This window comes from Rana temporaria, chromosome 4 (assembly GCF_905171775.1).
Source record: "Rana temporaria chromosome 4, aRanTem1.1, whole genome shotgun sequence".
Taxonomy (NCBI): domain Eukaryota; kingdom Metazoa; phylum Chordata; class Amphibia; order Anura; family Ranidae; genus Rana; species Rana temporaria.
In genome coordinates this window covers 13,389,070-13,407,755 of record NC_053492.1, presented here as the reverse complement: position 1 = coordinate 13,407,755, position 18,686 = coordinate 13,389,070, and the positions used below count along the sequence as shown (strand labels likewise).

The window sequence follows — 18,686 nt, the reverse complement described above, 5'->3', positions numbered from 1 at the left end:
TGTATGCTGATGGGATTATCTGTGAGTGTGTATTGTTCTAAAGGTTAATTGAATTCTATTGATAAAGGAATGTGTCTGATCAGGTCATGTTAAACATAGCTCGGAGCCGAAGTGTCTAGAGACTGATTAAGTGATTAGCTTAAGGGGATGACATTATTTCAAAGTATCTGTATTGAAGCCCCCCTGTGTGAGGGGGGGGCGGAGATTGTCATTGTTCCTGTAACAGCTTGTAACCAGATATAAACCAGCAGAAATGTACCATTAAAATCAGTCTTTGTTGACCCTTCAACACGCAGCCCCATCTCGTTCTTGAAAGGGGATTCTATTGGATTGTTATTCTGCTCCTTTCACAGCTGAGCCTGACTCTCCATCTGGATCTTGTGGATGGGATGATACCGGTTTTACTTGCATACAGCAACTTGCCAGCGAAAAGGACGTCTCCAACGGCTGATACCCTCTCACTAGCAGGGTAGCCGTTACAACGGGTGTCAGCAGATGTTTATCCGCTGCCACCAGCAATCGCATAGGGACCAATGTATGTCCCTTTTTCATACGGTCCGCACGTCTGAAAAGGGCCCTAAGTATATTTTGTACCTGTGTGTATTGTTTGTGTATGCAATGCAGGGTTAGGGATTAGAGGTGTTTGAGTGAGGGCAGGGGTAGGCACACTTCGAGAGATGGAGATCTAGTTAAACAACACTTATAAAGAGAAAGATCGCCCCCCACTCAAAAAAATAAGCCGACCCTTCTGTGCTCAGAATGCATGGGTCAGGAGTGCATTTTATGCTCAGAATGTAGGTATCAGGTGTGCATTGCGCTCAGAATGCAGGAATCAGGAGTGCATTTTGCGGTCAGAACGCAGGGATCAGGAATGAGTTTTATGCTCAGAATGTAGGTATCAGGCGTGCATTTTGCGCTCAGAATGCAGGGATCAGGAATGCTTTTTATGCTCAGAGTGTAGGTATCAGGTGTGCATTGCGCTCAGAATGCAGGAATCAGGAGTGCATTTTTCGCTCAGAATGCAGGGATCAGGAATGCATTTTATGCTCAGAATGCAGGGATTAGGAGTGCATTTTATGCTCAGAGTGTAGGAATCAGGCGTGCATTGCGCTCAGAATGCAGGGGTCGGGAGTGCATTTTATGCTCAGAATGCAGGGGTCAGGAGTGCATTTTATGCTCAGAATGCAGGGGTCGGGAGTGCATTTTTTTGCTCAGAATGTAGGGGTCAGGAGTGCGTTTTATGCTCAGAATGCAGGGATTAGGAGTGCATTTTATGCTCAGAGTGTAGGAATCAGGCGTGCATTGCGCTCAGAATGCAGGGGTCGGGAGTGCATTTTATGCTCAGAATGCAGGGGTCAGGAGTGCATTTTATGCTCAGAATGCAGGGGTCAGGAGTGCATTTTATGCTCAGAATGCAGGGGTCGGAGTGCCTTTTTTTGCTCAGAATGCAGGGGTCAGGAGTGCGTTTTATGCTCAGAATGCAGGAATCAGGAGAGTGTTATGCTCAGAATGCAGGGATCAGGAGAGTGTTATGCTCAGAATGCAGGGATCAGGTGTTTGGGTGAGGGCAGGGGTAGGCAAACTTCGAGAGGTGGTGATCTACTTAAACAACACTAATAAAGACAAAGATCACAACCCCCCCAAGAAAAAGCCTAAGCCTGTTTTTTATTTTAGTTCTGAGTAAAAATATTTTAAGTATTACAAGAGAATGCAGGCTTTAGGAGTGCATTATGCAGGGTTCACCAGTGCATTACGCTCAGAATGCAGGGATCAGGAGTGCGTTGCTCTCAGAATGCAGGGATCAGGAGTGCGTTGCTCTCAGAATGCAGGGATCAGGAGTGTGTTGCGTTCAGAATGCAGGGGTCAGTAGTGTGTGGTGTTCAGAATGCAGGTGTCATGCCCTTGTGAGATGGTAACTGACCCCTTAGAGCCGGCGCTTCCTGGCCTATAAGGGGTTTAGGATGCAGGAAGGCGGGGCAGGATATATGGTTATGTGACCGCCGTGATTGGCTGTCACATGATCGGAAAGCTCCTGATCTCAAGTAGCTATCATTAACTTTTCATCGGCCACTGGTAACTTTGCCGGGTGTGCGCTCTCGGCACAGCTGTATTGACACTAATGAACGCAAATATGAGGCTGCTCGGCACTAAGGCCCACCTACCGAGAGGCCGCGAATTTGCATGCGACCGGCACCAAATACCCTCTTCTCCACAGTAAGTGAGCGATTGGCATAGGGTCTTAGAAGGTGCTCAGAGATAGAGAAGGCCTCATCACCAATGAAGACATATGGTAGGGATGGCTGACTTGTTCCTGGAAGGGACACCGTCATTTGAAAGGTCTAGACCAGTGATGGTGAACCTTGGCACCCCAGATGTTTTGGAACTACATTTCCCATGATGCTCAACTACACTGCAGAAAATGTCCTGGCGTCAGTGGGAGTGGGTTGGGAAGAAGTTGATGGTATTTCCGGAGGTCTGCTTGGAAGAAGTTGAAGGAAGTGTTGATGGTATATCCGGAGGTCTGCTTGAAAGAAGTTGAAGGAAGTGTTGATGGTATATCCGGAGGTCTGCTTGGAAGAAGTTGAAGGAAGTGTTGATGGTATATCCAGAGGTCTGCTTGGAAGAAGTTGAAGGAAGTGTTGATGGTATATCCGGAGGTCTGCTTGGAAGAAGTTGAAGGAAGTGTTGATGGTATATCCGGAGGTCTGCTTGGAAGAAGTTGAAGGAAGTGTTGATGGTATATCCGGAGGTCTGCTTGGAAGAAGTTGAAGGAAGTGTTGATGGTATATCCGGAGGTCTGCTTGGAAGAAGTTGAAGGAAGTGTTGATGGTATTTCTAGAGGTCCGCTTGGGGGGAGGGTTGGGAAGAAGTTGAAGGAAGTGTTGATGGTATTTCCGGAGGTCTGCTTGGGGGGACAATTACAGATGCAATTGGGGAAGGAATGGCATAAGAGATGTTATAATGGGGGGTTGTTTCAAAAACACTTGTGGGGAAGAAATAGCTTTGTCAGGGAAGTCTCCTTGCCTCCAGGGCCGGCGCAACCACCAGGCGGACCAAGCGGCCGCTTGGGGCGGGCAGGTCCGCAGCCTGGGATGGGGCGTTAAGATGACCTTTTTTTATTTTATTTTTATTTACTGTCCGGAGTTGCCGCCGCCCTCCGGCGCCCGGTGTCCCGCTCCAGGGCTCGAGTTGCGGGAACGGCGTCTGTAGAGGAGAAGGGAGGGAGAAAAAGTTTCACTGGCACCGCACTGCCCCGCCCCCTCCCCCGGCAAACTGTTGCAGAAGAACAATAACATCATTAGCATGTGACAAACCGAGTCTCTGCTGCCTGACTAGTAACTCGACCCAGCAGGAGATCGTGGCCAGCACTAGCTAAACTTCTCTTCTCTTCTCTCCTGGTGAAGGGAGCATGCTGGCTGCTTGTAATTTTTTGTTGTGATGGACGCTGATGAGCTGACCAGCCAATCTGCAGGCACTTGATAGGGCTAGGTGCATGCAGATTGGCTGGTCAGCTCATCAGCGTCCATCACAACAAAAAATTACAAGCAGCCAGCATGCTCCCTTCACCAGGAGAGAAGAGAAGTTTAGCTAGTGCTGGCCACGATCGGGTTTGTCACATGCTAATGATGTTATTGATGTTAGGAAGCAGCATGGATGGAGGGTAAGTCACAGAAATTGTGTGTGTTACTGTGCCCCCCCCCCCCCCTGCAGACTTTAATTAAACTCCTGTTTAAAGGGAAACCTGGCTGAGGTTGACAGGCTGGCATTGTGAAGATGGATGAGGATGACTCTGGGTGGATATGAGAGTTACATTGTGGAGATCCTCTTCACAATGTAACTCTCATCCCCACAGAGTCATCCTCATCCATCTTCACAATGCAACACAATCATCTTCATCCCCACCCAGCACCATCCATCCCTCTCTAACGCATCCCCTGCACCATCTATCCCTTTCCACAACACATCCCCACCCAGCACCATCCATCCCTCTCTAACGCATCCCCTGCACCATCCATCCCTTTCCACAACACATCCCCACCCAGCACCATCCATCCCTCTCTAACGCATCCCCTGCACCATCCATCCCTTTCCACAACACATCCCCACCCACACCCAGCACCATCCATCCCTCTCCACAACGCATCACCACCCACGCCAAGCACCATCCATCCCACTCCACAATGCATCCCCACCCACCCCTCTCCACAACGCATCCCCACCCACGCCTAGCACCATCCACCCTCTCCACAACACATGGCTGTGGAGGAGGCGGGTACAGAGAGAGGTGGCTGTGGAGGAGTCGGGTACCACCCACCCCTCTCCACAACGCATCACCACAACGCATCACCACCCACGCCAAGCACCATCCATCCCACTCCACAATGCATCCCCACCCACCCCTCTCCACAACGCATCCCCACCCACGCCTAGCACCATCCACCCTCTCCACAACACATGGCTGTGGAGGAGGCGGGTACAGAGAGGTGGCTGTAGAGGAGGGGGGTACAGAGAGGTGGCTGTAGAGGAGGGGGGTACAGAGAGGTGGCTGTAGAGGAGGGGGGTACAGAGAGGTGGCTGTAGAGGAGGGGGTACAGAGAGGTGGCGGTAGAGGAAGGGGCACAGAGAAGTAGCTTTATAGCCCTCTCTGTACCCCCCCCTCCTCCACAACCACCTCTCTCTACCCCCCTCCTCCACAATCACCTCTCTGTACCCCCCTCCTTAAAATGACTAAGATTGTATTTTTTTTTCTTTTTTAATAATTATGAGGTGGCACTGGTGGGCAGTAATGAGGTGGCACTGATGGACACTAATGGGCTGAACTGGTAGGCAGTGATGAGGTTGCACTGACAGGCTGAACTGGTGGACACTAATGAGGTGACACTGTTGGACACTGATAGGCTGCACTTTACCTCTCCACCCTAAACAATAACCTCCTCCCCAACCTAGATTTTCTGAGATAATGAAAAAAAAAAACAACGGGTGTCAGCAGATGTTTATCCGCTGCCACCAGCAATCGCATAGGGACCAATGTATGTCCCTTTTTATTTTATTTTTATTTACTGTCCGGAGTTGCCGCCGCCCTCCGGCGCCCGGTGTCCCGCTCCAGGGCTCGAGTTGCGGGAACGGCGTCTGTAGAGGAGAAGGGAGGGAGAAAAAGTTTCACTGGCACCGCACTGCCCCGCCCCCTCCCCCGGCAAACTGTTGCAGAAGAACAATAACATCATTAGCATGTGACAAACCGAGTCTCTGCTGCCTGACTAGTAACTCGACCCAGCAGGAGATCGTGGCCAGCACTAGCTAAACTTCTCTTCTCTTCTCTCCTGGTGAAGGGAGCATGCTGGCTGCTTGTAATTTTTTGTTGTGATGGACGCTGATGAGCTGACCAGCCAATCTGCAGGCACTTGATAGGGCTAGGTGCATGCAGATTGGCTGGTCAGCTCATCAGCGTCCATCACAACAAAAAATTACAAGCAGCCAGCATGCTCCCTTCACCAGGAGAGAAGAGAAGTTTAGCTAGTGCTGGCCACGATCGGGTTTGTCACATGCTAATGATGTTATTGATGTTAGGAAGCAGCATGGATGGAGGGTAAGTCACAGAAATTGTGTGTGTTACTGTGCCCCCCCCCCTGCAGACTTTAATTAAACTCCTGTTTAAAGGGAAACCTGGCTGAGGTTGACAGGCTGGCATTGTGAAGATGGATGAGGATGACTCTGGGTGGATATGAGAGTTACATTGTGGAGATCCTCTTCACAATGTAACTCTCATCCCCACAGAGTCATCCTCATCCATCTTCACAATGCAACACAATCATCTTCATCCCCACCCAGCACCATCCATCCCTCTCTAACGCATCCCCTGCACCATCTATCCCTTTCCACAACACATCCCCACCCAGCACCATCCATCCCTCTCTAACGCATCCCCTGCACCATCCATCCCTTTCCACAACACATCCCCACCCAGCACCATCCATCCCTCTCTAACGCATCCCCTGCACCATCCATCCCTTTCCACAACACATCCCCACCCACACCCAGCACCATCCATCCCTCTCCACAACGCATCACCACCCACGCCAAGCACCATCCATCCCACTCCACAATGCATCCCCACCCACCCCTCTCCACAACGCATCCCCACCCACGCCTAGCACCATCCACCCTCTCCACAACACATGGCTGTGGAGGAGGCGGGTACAGAGAGAGGTGGCTGTGGAGGAGTCGGGTACCACCCACCCCTCTCCACAACGCATCACCACAACGCATCACCACCCACGCCAAGCACCATCCATCCCACTCCACAATGCATCCCCACCCACCCCTCTCCACAACGCATCCCCACCCACGCCTAGCACCATCCACCCTCTCCACAACACATGGCTGTGGAGGAGGCGGGTACAGAGAGGTGGCTGTAGAGGAGGGGGGTACAGAGAGGTGGCTGTAGAGGAGGGGGGTACAGAGAGGTGGCTGTAGAGGAGGGGGGTACAGAGAGGTGGCTGTAGAGGAGGGGGTACAGAGAGGTGGCGGTAGAGGAAGGGGCACAGAGAAGTAGCTTTATAGCCCTCTCTGTACCCCCCCCTCCTCCACAACCACCTCTCTCTACCCCCCTCCTCCACAATCACCTCTCTGTACCCCCCTCCTTAAAATGACTAAGATTGTATTTTTTTTTCTTTTTTAATAATTATGAGGTGGCACTGGTGGGCAGTAATGAGGTGGCACTGATGGACACTAATGGGCTGAACTGGTAGGCAGTGATGAGGTTGCACTGACAGGCTGAACTGGTGGACACTAATGAGGTGACACTGTTGGACACTGATAGGCTGCACTTTACCTCTCCACCCTAAACAATAACCTCCTCCCCAACCTAGATTTTCTGAGATAATGAAAAAAAAAAAATAATATCGGCCATCGGCCGCCCCAATTTTGAAATATCGGCATCGGTATCGGTCAGAGAAAAACCCATATCGGTCTACCTCTAGTCTGCACTGTAGGGGTGTCTGCATTGTAGGGGTGTCTGTACTGTGGGGGTCTGCACTGTAGGGGTGTCTGTACTGTGGGGGTCTGCACTATAGGGGTGGGGGTCTGCACTGTAGGGGGGTCTGTACTGTGGGGGTCTGCACTATAGGGGTGGGGGTCTGCACTGTAGGGGTGTCTGTACTGTGGGAGTCTGCACTATAGGGGGGTCTGTACTGTAGGGGTGTCTGTACTGTGGGGGTCTGCACTATAGGTGTGGGGGTCTGCACTGTAGGGGTGTCTGTACTGTGTCGGGTTGGGGTCTGCACTGTAAGGGTTTCTGTACTGTGGGGGGCTGCACTATAGGGGTGTCTGTACTGTGGGGTATGGGGGTCTGCACTGTAGGGGTGTCTGTACTGTGGGGGTCTGCACTATAGGGGTGGGGGTCTGCACTGTAGGGGTGTCTGTATGTCGGGTGGGGGTCTGCACTGTAAGGGTGTCTGTACTGTGGGGGTCTGCACTATAGGGGTGTCTGTACTGTGGGGGTCTGCACTGTTGGGGGGTCTGAACTGTTGGGGGTGTCTGTGTAATGGGGTCCAGAGGTGCAGGGTGCTATGTAATGTAAAGGGGTCCAGTGGTGTATGGTGCTGTGTAATGTAAAGGGGTCCAGTATGTTTTACATTTAGTAGTATGGTGTATATTATACTAAGAATTTCTGGTGTGGCGTGGTTACAAAAGCACAAATTAGTGTGTTTTTTTTATATAAAAAAATTATTGAAAGAAACATTTTTGCAAGGGAGGTGGGTGGCCGTTGGGGGGGGGGGGGCGCCAAAATGGAGCTTCGCTTGTGTAGGCAGAAATCCTTGCACCGGCCCTGCTTGCCTCCGTTTCTTCCTGTAGGTATCACAAACAGTTGTTCTGACATTTTTGACTCCACCATAGCCTGAAGATAGGTCTTCAGAACTCTGTCAACATTGAGTGTAAGAACTTGGCCATCTCCTGTTGTGATGCAGGTTGGTAAAGCTGTGGCTGTACACTGGGATGATTCTCGCTCGGTGTGTGGCCCTACTCGATTCAATTGACTTTTGTCTAAGGAAAACTGCTTGAAAACTTTTGGCTGAACAGCAACTGCATGCAATCGGATATTCTGACAGCTGCGAAAGATGGATTATGAGAATTTTCTGAATGGCCTTCAGCTTGTTCCCATATTCCTAAAACCTGGTCCTCTGTACCTGCTTACCTGTATCTGACCCGGCTTGCTTTTGGACTTCTGCTTCAACTCTGTTCACCTTATTACTCTGACCTCGGAATGTGTACTGGACTTGTCTTTGCCTGCTGATTCTGTACTGCTTTGCCCGGATGTTACTGACCATGGTGTGCCGATTTGGTCCCTCACTGCCCTGTTGTAGCTAACCACTGCGTGCCATCCCGGCATGGGCGTCCACTGGAAATTTTTCAGGGAGGGGCGCTTCAGCTGCAGCGATACACAGTCGCATTTAACCCTTTCTTCAAACGCTAGCGGCCGAATAGCGCAGCTAAAACGATGGTAAACCGATGCTCTTTCGCGCCGCTTTACCGATAATACGGCCAGCTGGCAGTGTGAAATATCTCTTGAGATAATTCAGCTTCACTCCATGCCCATATAAATATAGCTTAGAGAATGTACAGACCCCCCTTCAGCACAGATGGACCCCCCTTCAACACAGACCCCTCCATTCAGCACAGATGGACCCCCTTCAGCACAGACCCCCCATTCTGCACAAACCCCTTCATTCTGCACAGATGGACCCCCCCTTCAGCACAGATGGACCCCCCCCTTCAGTGCAGACCCCTCCTTCAACACAGATGGACCCCCATTCAGCACAAACGCCCCCTTAAGTACAGACGGACCCCCCTCCCCCATCCCATTCAGTACCTCAGATCAGCAATCAACGCTGCACAGGCACAGCAGGTTCCCTCCCCCTGTGTACACATAAACACTGGCGGGGAGGCGGCTTCACTCTGCTCGCTGTGCCTGTGTGACATCCAGCCCGGGACAGCTCAGACAGCCCGCGGCCGCAAAACTCTTCAACACCTTCTCGATTTTCCAGGGGGGTCAATTGCCCCCCCTTACCCTATGGAGCGGACGCCCATGCATCCCCGTCCTGCTTTTGTCTTCTGCTCTGGTGCCAAGCTACTTTTGCATCCCGCTCTGAGGACTGCGACTACCAACTCTACCCACTTAAAGAGTGGACATAACCAGCCAGCTACTCCAGCACTCGTGCGGCTCCTTGCCTTCACACTCTTTGTCTTAATCTTCAGAAGTGTTGGGCTTGAGGTGCAAGGGAGGTCTCTACAACATTGCAGTCTTCACCATGCACGTGGTACACAGCGTCATGCGATTGTCACATGGCGGAGCTTGCTCAGAGCTATGTTTGAGGACACCGAAGAGCAACCTGACTATATTGCATATGCGCGAGTTACTGCGCATGCAACATACCCCTGTGGCTGGAACACAGTCTGCATTGCACTGTCCTTCCTGAGCATACCGAGTTTCAGCTGATTACCCAGAAACGGTGAGTGGCCGAAGCCTGACCAACAGAGAGCAGAGGAAACACAATGGGGGTTATTTACGAAAAGGCAAATCCACTTTGCACTACAAGTGCAAAGTGCACTTGGAAGTGCAGTCGCTGTAAATCTGAGGGGTAGATCTGAAATGAGGGGAAGCTCTGCCGATTTTATCATCCAATCATGTGCAAGCTAAAATGCTTTTTTTTATCCTCCTTGCATGTCCCCCTCGCATATACAGCGACTGCACTTCCAGTGCAATTTCAAGTGCACTTTGCACTTGTAGTTTGCTCTTGTAGTGCAAAGTGGATTTGCCTTTTGTAAATAACCCCCAATATTTATAAGTACAGAGACAAAGTAGGAGCACATAGGGCAGATAAAATACATGTCAGAGAGGCCCTTTTAAAGGCAGACAAGGAAGAATAGCAGCTGAGGCACTACACAGGGAGAGAGGCAGCTGAATGGCCAACAAACCTCATATTACATATGAGGTAGCAGGTAATAGGCATGATCACACTCCTTGTAAGACGCATAATCCAAGATGGACACTTTGATAGTAATAATGGGCACTTAGCTGGTTAAAATACCTCAAAATTTGCTGTAATTCAGGAGAGCACCCCCCCCCCCCCCCATGACACAACACCTAATCTTTGCACATCAGATTTACTTAAAAGCGGTTGTATACCCTCACAGAAAAAAAAACCTGTAAGGCAAAAGCATAATGAGCTAGTATACAGCTACTAGCTCATTATGAAATACCTTAGAACGAGTTGTCGGCATCTGATCCCAGTCCGTGCCGAGGGAGCTGACATTTTTCCCTCAGCGTTTCTTTCGGTTTTGCGGCTCTGGCACTGCGAGTGGCCGCAGGCACGATTACGTCACCACATGCGTGTGAGAGTCTTCTTCCCGGCAAGGTCCGGCAGCGACCTTCAGCCGTGCCTTTACAGTGAACGTGCTGCTGACATCAGTGGCTGAATGCAAAGTGAATATCTCCTAAACCAGGGCTCGACAAATCCCGATCGCCAGGTCGCCATGGCGACTGGAAATAGTGTCCTGGCGACTTCGCTTGGAAGCTGGCGCCATCTGGTGGTGAGCCGTTGGTATTACAAGTTATTACCACCAGATGTGTAAGCTGGCGCCATCTGGTGGTGGCCGTTGGTATTACAAGTTATTACCACCAGATGTGTGAGCTGGCGCCATCTGGTGGTGGCCGTTGGTATTACAAGTTAAGCATTACAAGTTAAACAGCAATTCTAATGTAATTTTTCACTATTTTCACTGCCATCTTCTTCCCTCGAATTAGAACCCCCAAACATTATATATATTTTTTATCCGAACACCCTAGAGAATAAAATGGCGATCGTTGCAATACTTTCTGTCACGCCGTATTTGCGCAGCGGTTTTACAAGCGCACTTTTTTGGGAAAAAATTACACTTTTGTTAATTAAAAAATAAGACAACAGTAAAGTTATCCCCATTTTTTTTTAATATTATGAAAGATAACGTTACGCCGAGGAAATTCATACCCAACATGTCACGCTTCAAAACTACGTCCGCTCGTGGAATGCCGACAAACTTTTACCCTTTAAAATCTTCATAAGCGACGTTTAAAAAAATCTACAGGTTGCATGTTTTGAGTTACAGAGGAGGACTAGGGCTAGAATTATTGCTCTCGCTCTACCAATCGCGGCGATACCTCACATGTGTGGTTTGAACACCGTTTACATATGCGGGCGCTGCTCACGTATGTGTTCGCTTCTGCGCGCAAGCTCATCGTAACGGGGTGTGTTTTCTGGCTCCTAACTTTTTTAGCTGGCTCCTAGATTCCAAGCAAATTTGTCAAACCCTGTCCTAAACCATACAGGTTTAGGAGATATTAATTTTACCAACAGCTAAGCCTCATTATAGGCTTACCTGTAGGTAAAAATTAAAACAAAGAGTATACAACCACTTTAACTAAGTAAGGCTGGGTTCAAGCCTATGTGAATTGGATGCAGGTTTACCTGCATCCAATTCGCATGTCAGAGATTGTGACTGAGGGGCGTGCCCTGATGAGCAATGGAGTATGACGCAAGCAGGGAGAGCTCCGCTTGCCGTTACTCCTGTACCCAGTATCCTGCCTACAGCCTGACCGGTAGTCCACACTTCTGTACCCCCGGGTGCCACCCTACTATTCCAGGGACATGTTTCCACCGACGAAACCTAGCTAAATACCTTTCGCCAGGAGATGGAGCAGCAGGCTGAAGATGGCACCGGGGCCTTGTCGGACACAGAGCAGGCCGCGGCAGCCACTAACAAGGTACTAGATGCCATAGCCTTATGCCAAAGCACGCTCACCTCCAAAATAGAAGAAGGAGTGAAGATCGAAGTATCCCTCATCAGACAGGATCTGTTTACCCTCCGGGACCGCGTGGCCGAGACCAAGACCCACATTAGCAGCGCAGAGGACATCTTGCACCCCCTCCAGCACAACACAGACATGGTGCGTCACCAAGTACAACAAATCAGTGCAAAAGAAATTGTGACCGGCTCTCTATGTAGCCGGTTCACATATCTCTGGTGCGAATTTGCACAGGAGCCCTGTGCGTCATTTGGTCTGTTTCAGGTCCGAATTCAGACCAAAAATTTGGGCTGAAATCAAACTGAAACAGTCAACGGGGACGCAGCGGATCCCTGTTGTGAGCCGCATGCGGCAATAGTGTGAACCCAGCCTAAATGTTCACCCTAGAGAAAGGAGGATTAAAAAAGGAAAATCTCTGATAGGGTGAGACTCAAATTTATATTTATTTATGCTGTCCAGAGGAAGTTGACCAGAGGTCAGTGTCAACCGATATATGGTGCCAAAGTGTTATCAGGTAAAAAAAAAAAAAAAAAAATCACACTTAAGACAGAAATATGGCTTCTCGCCTGTGTAAGATCTTTGATGTATATATATATATATTTACTTATATTTAAGTCTGATTTTTACAATTATTTAGCATTTTTACACTTTGAAAATTAATGTGGCTTCTCTCCTGTGTGAATCCTCTTATGCTTATAAAGACTGGACTTCTCTGAAAAGCATTTCTTGCACCCTGGGTAGGAATACAACTTCTCCCCTGTGTAAGATCTTTGATGTATACCAATGTCTGATTTCTGTACATAGCAATTTCTACACTTGGGGCAAGAATGTGACTTCTCTGCTCTGGAAGATCTTTGACATATAACAAAGTCTGATTTCTGGGAAGCACGTTCCCGCACAAAGGACAGGAATACAATGGGGTAGATTCAGAGAGCAATTGCGTCTGCGTAACCATAGTTACGCAGCGCAATTGCTTACTTGCCCCGGCGTATCGAATGCTCCTGATTCAGGAACCTCGATACGCCGACTGCAGCCTAAGAAATGACTGGCATAAGGCTCCTTATGCCGTCATATCTTAGGCTGCATTCTTACGCAGGCCGCTAGGTGGCGTTCCCGTTGTGGTCAGCGTATAGTATGCAAATTGCATACCAACGTCGATTCACAACCCTACGCGAGCCCTGCGTACGCAGTTTACGTCATTTGCGTACGTCGGTTTTTGCGTAAGGCTGCCCCTGCTATTAGCAGGGGCAGCTAATGCTACGTATACCCGTCGTTCCCGCGTTGCGAATTTAAAATTTTACGTAGTTTGCGTAAGTGAATCGTGAATGGCGCTGGACGCCATTCACGTTCACTTTGAAGCAAATGACGTCCTTGCGACGTCATTTGCCGCAATGCACGTCGGGAAAGTTTCCCGACGGAGCATGCGCACTACGTTCGGCGAGAGAACGCGCCTAATTTAAATGATCCACGCCCCCTACGGGATCATTTAAATTACGCGCCCTTACGCCGGGCATTTTTGAGGAGCGCCCACGCAAATTACATGGCTACTGCTTCGTGAATGAAGCGTAGCGCAGATAATTTGCGGGGGCGCAGGGCAAAAACGGGACGCTGCGCCTCCGTAAGAAGTGCGCAGCGGTACCTGAATCTGGGCCAGTGTTTCCCCTGTGTGGAATTTACAGTATAACAAGATCTGATTTCTGTAAAAAAATGGCAGGGCAGGAATACAGCTTCTCTCTGTGTAAAACTTCTGATATGCGAGTCTCACTCAGGGAAGGAATGCGGCTTCTCACATGTGTGAGATTTTTTATGTCTAACAAGGTCTGATTTCTGTAAAAAACATTTCCTGCACTCCGGACAGGAATATGGCTTCTCCCCAGTGTGAGATCTTCGATGTCGAACAAGGTCTGATTTCTGTGAAAAACATTTCCCACACTCAGGACAGGAATACGGCTTCTCACCTGTGTGAGTCATCTGATGTCTGTAAAGACTCCACTTCCCTTGAAAACCTTTCCCACACTCAGTGCATGAATACGGCTTCTCCCCTCTGTGGCATCTTTGGTGTATAACAAAGTCTGATTTCTTTGAAAAACATTTCCCACACTCAGGACAGGAATATGGCTTCTCTCCTGTGTGAATCAACTGATGTGTGTGAAGATGGGACGCTTGTGAAAAACATTTACTACACTCAGGACAGGAAAATGGCTTCTCCCCCGTGTGAATCCTCCGATGTCTGTAAAGATTGGACTTCTCCGAAAAACTTTTACCACATTCAGGGCAGGAATATGGTTTCTCCCCAGTGTGAGATCTCTGATGTATAACAAAGTCTGATTTCCGTCTATAACATTTCCCACACTTGGAACAGGAATACGGCATCTCCTCACTGTGAGCTCTTTGATGTTCAACAAAGTCAGATTTCTGTGAAAAACATTTCGCACACTCAGAGCAGGAATATTGTTTCTCCCCTCTGTGAGACTTTTGATGTCTAACAAGATCCGATTTCTGTATAAAACATTTCTCGCACTCAGGGCAGGAAAATGGCCTCTCCCCTGTGTGAGATCTTTGATGCATAACAAGCCCTGATTTCCATGGAAAACATTTCCCACACTCAGTGCAGAAATACAGATCTTTGATGTATTAGAAGGTCGGATTTCTGGGAAAAACTTGTCCCACACTGAGAACAAAAATGCAGCTTATGCCCTGTGTGAGATCTTAGATGTATGACAAGTTTTGATTTTCGTGGATAACATTTCCCGCAGTCAGGGCAGGAATAAGGCTTCTTGCTTGTGTGAGAGGTCTGATGTATAACAAGGTCCGATTCCTGTGAAAAACATTTCCCACACTGAGAACAGGAATAAAACTTCTCCTCTGTGTGAATCCTTTGATGTTTGTAAAGACTGGACTTTTCTGAAAAACATTTCCCACACTCGGGGCAAGAATAAAGCTTCTCCCCTGTGTGAAATCTTTGTTGTAGAACAAGTCCTGATTTTCGTGTAAAACATTTCCCACACTCAGGGCAGCGAAACAGCTTTGTCCCCATGTGAGACCTCTGATGTATGTAAAAATGGGATACCTGTGAAAAAGATTTCCCGCACTCAGTACAGAAATATGGTTTCTCCCCCGTGTGAATCCTCTGATGTCTGCAAAGATTGGACTTCTCCGAAAAACATTTCCCGCATTCAGAGCAGGCATATGGCTTCTCTCCCGTGTGAGATCTTTGATGTAGAACAAGCCCAGATTTCAAAGTAAAACATTTCCCACACTCAGAGCAGGCATAAGGCTTTTCCCCCGTGTGAGATCTTTGATGTACAACAAGTCCTGGTTTCCGTGTAAAACATTTCCCACACACAGGACAGGAATATAGTTTTTTCCCCTTGTGAGACCTCTGATGCATGTAAAGATGGGACAATTGTGAAAAACATTTTTCACACTCGGGGCAGGAATATGGCTTCCCACCCATGTGAGATCTCTGATGTACAGCAAGACTTAACTCAGAACTAAAACTTTCCCCACATTCAGGACAGAATTCTGAATTCTGCTGAATTTCAGCACCATCCCTCGCAGTATGAGGCTGCTCAAAGTCAAAGGGATTCGATGGTCTACCCACACTGTGAAGTCCACCTTCAACAAGAGAGCTCATTGTCTTTTCTCCTTCACAATCTCCTATGATGTCCTCATCTTCCATTTTACATTTGAGAGATAAAGTGAGATGATCCATTGAGAGTTTCTCGAGGGCGTGTCCTGGAAAAATATAAAACCATGATCAATAGAAACACGATGGTTAGCGCACTTAAATCTGGATCAGGTAGATTTTAATGAGCAGGAACCCTAGGAACCTAGGGCCAAATCCTCAAAAGGGATACGCAGGCGGAACTGCTGTTCAGCCTGCGTATCCCTGTGCCTATCTTTGGAACTGATCCTCAGAAGCAGTTTTCCAAAGATAGGCAGAAGATCTGACATCTGTAAGAGACTTACACTGTCGGATCTTAGGATGCAGTACCGCATCCGCCGCTGGGGGCATTTTCGAGTCTAAATGCCGCTTTGCGTATGCAAATGAGGACTTACGGAGATCCACAAAGCTTTTCAGCTTTGTGTTTTCTGCGTAAGTTTATGTTTGCATACGTAAAATTTGTTCTGCTTTTACAAAGTGTAAACTAGTTACACCTTGTAAAAACAGACCTTTTTTTCGATCACCGCGATTTTTTTTAAATTTTTAATGATTTTTTTCGGCGCGTAACTTTTTTTTTACCCGACGCAACTTTATTGTCCCGTCGCAATCCACAAAGCCCGACGTAACGTAATTTCGCGCGCTGCCCGTCGGGAAAATGACGTCACGAGCATGCGCAGTACGGCCGGCGCGGGAGCGCGCCTCATTTAAATTGTCATCGCCCCCTGCAGAAGAGGACCGCCTTGCGCCGGAGACATTTAAGTTACACGGCCTGAAATTTCTAGGTAAGTGCTTTGTGGATCGGGCACTTAGGTAGAAATTTTAAGGCAGTGTAACTTAAATGGGAAAAGATAAGTCAGGCAGGATTTTTGAGGATTTGGCCCCTACTGTGTAAATCAAATTGGAGTTGGATCATTGAAGAGATGGATTTGTCAGGTATCGCTATAAGCCGGGTGAATAGATCTGTCTTGGGTCTGTTTTTAAAAACTCTCTCGTACCAATGTGTCAGTTCGCAGGCAGATTAAGGGACCACCTCCAAGCATGTTATTTAAAGGAATTTTTCATTTTTAACCGCTTGCCGACCACCTACTGTAGATCTACATCGCCAGAATGGCACGGCTGCGCAAAGCAACATACCTGTATTTGCTGCCGTGTGGGCACGCCCCCCTGCCGTGTGCTCCGTGACCGCAGGACCCGCGGGCTCGAATTTCCGCTGGTATCCAGCGATCGTGTCACGGAGAGGCAGAATGGGGAGATGCCTTTGCAAAGAAGGCATTTCCCTGTTCTGCCTAGCGACAGGACAGTGATCTACTGCTCCCTGTCATCAGGAGCAGTGATCACTGTCGTGTCACTTGTAGCCCAACCCCCACACAGTTAGAATCACTCCCTAGGACACAGTAAAGTGGTTGTAAACCCTTACAGACCACTTTTACCTATATGAAAGCCTAGATTAAGGCTTACCTGTAGGTGCAAGAAATATCTCCTAAACCTACATGGTTTAGGAGATTTTTGCAAAAAAGACGGGCACCGATGTCTACGGCACATGCGCCGTAGACAAAGGCGCAGGCGCACTGTGGAAACCTTTAGGCCTCGTACAGACGAGGGGACAGTCCGCTGAAAACGGTCCACCGGACCGTTTTCAGCGGACATGTCCCCTCGGAGATTTCATCAGACAGAAATCCGCACGGACAGACAGCGCGGTGACGTGTCCGCGGCGACGTGCGCGACGCTGGAAGGTCAATGCTTCCACGCATGCGTCAAAGTGATTCGACGCATGCGAGGGATGGCGGCCGCTCGGACATGTACGGTGAGTCTGTACAGACGACCGAACATGTCCGACGGACAGGATTCCAGCGGACATGTTTCTTAGCATGCTAAGAAACATTTGTCCGCTCGAAAACGGTCGGGTGGACAAATGTCCTCTGGAAACCTGTCCGGTCGGCCGTACACACGACCGAACATGTCTGCTGAAATTGGTCAGCGGACCAGTTTCAGCAGACATGTTCGGTCGTCTGTACGAGGCCTAAGAAACAGCGAGCGTGCCATTTCTAAAGGCGATCGTGCCGTGACTGGCGGCTCCTGCGCGCATGCATTTTTATAGCACTGATCGCTGTATAAATGACAATGGTATCAAAATAATGTCAAAAGTGTCCGATGTGTCCGTCTTAATGTCGCAGTCACTATAAGAGAGAAAAGAAGATCTAATGTGCAGGACGGGAATCAGTACAAGGAGGTGACTATTATCAACCTATGATGTCACTCATCTCCTGCCCTACTCTGGACCAATCAGTGTGCAGTAACAGAGCAGAGATAAGAGAAGAATATATTCTGGCTCACCTGTGCTGATCTCTGTAGGAGTGTCCTCCTCTTTGAATGTCCTCGTCATTCCAGCCTCCTCCGTATATTGCTGATCATCCCTCACATACGTCTCTTCTACTTCACCCTGAACTTTCATGTTCATCAGATGTTCACCCTACACCAACAGAATGGCAGAAAATAACATTGTCAAGGACGCACACCCATGGAGACTCACTAACCGAGGTGAGGACCTTGTTTGGTGGAGGAGGAATGAGGAAAGAGCTTACTCTGAGCAGGTAAAAAAGTTCACGTGGGTAAATGTCCCTCCCTCTCATATTTTCGTCCCGTTTTTATTCGTTGACGAAGATTGGAATTGATTTTGGATAGTTTTTGTCAAGTAATGAAAATTCAGAGTAATTTTTGTTAGGTTTTCATCACTGGAAACATGCCACTGACAAAAATTATGGCAAAACATTTTTTATCTATGAAATTAACACTGGTTTTGTAGCAATCTCTAGACCACAAAACAGGAGTTGGGGGAACCAGAAGCAGGAAAGGATCTCAAGCAGCATCCTGCAAAACAGTGTAACCAAAGGTAGCATCCTCAGCAGCTCTAGTATCTACCTGGTAAAACCATGTAGAAATGTGAACTGAAGACCAGGTTGTGGCTTTGCAAACTTGAGCTACTGAAGCTTAACCACCTAAGGACCGCCCAACGTACATTTACTGTGGCAAGGGGGCCCTTAAACGCAAAATCAAGTACCTGTACGTGATTCTCATGGTCGACTCTGATGCGCATGCCGTCAAAGCTGTGCTCCCGCTGTGATTGGACACAGAGGGAGACAATCAGCTGGTCCGGCGGCCGAGATGGCCGCTGGTCAC

At 48.7% G+C, this 18,686-nt stretch overlaps 2 protein-coding genes across 2 annotated transcripts in view; both read right to left on the bottom strand.

The window, feature by feature from the left end:
• The window catches only part of LOC120935932 (zinc finger protein 84-like), a 58,528-nt gene extending 44,100 nt beyond the window's left edge, over positions 1–14,428 (bottom strand). Inside the window, exon 1 of the mRNA XM_040347962.1 lies at positions 13,620–14,428. Coding sequence (XP_040203896.1) covers positions 13,620–14,410 — 791 coding nt within the window. The 5' untranslated portion in view covers positions 14,411–14,428. The remainder of the gene's footprint in view (positions 1–13,619) is intronic.
• Positions 14,429–14,430: 2 nt separating this feature from the next.
• LOC120935926 (gastrula zinc finger protein XlCGF17.1-like) lies at positions 14,431–17,872 on the bottom strand. The gene is made up of 2 exons (XM_040347955.1): positions 17,844–17,872; positions 14,431–15,580 (listed from the first exon to the last, which is right to left on the bottom strand). The coding sequence occupies exon 2, from the start codon at positions 15,555–15,557 to the stop codon at positions 14,448–14,450; it is 1,110 nt and encodes a 369-aa protein (XP_040203889.1). The 5' UTR covers positions 15,558–15,580; positions 17,844–17,872; the 3' UTR covers positions 14,431–14,447.
• Between the last annotated feature and the right edge of the window lie 814 nt (positions 17,873–18,686).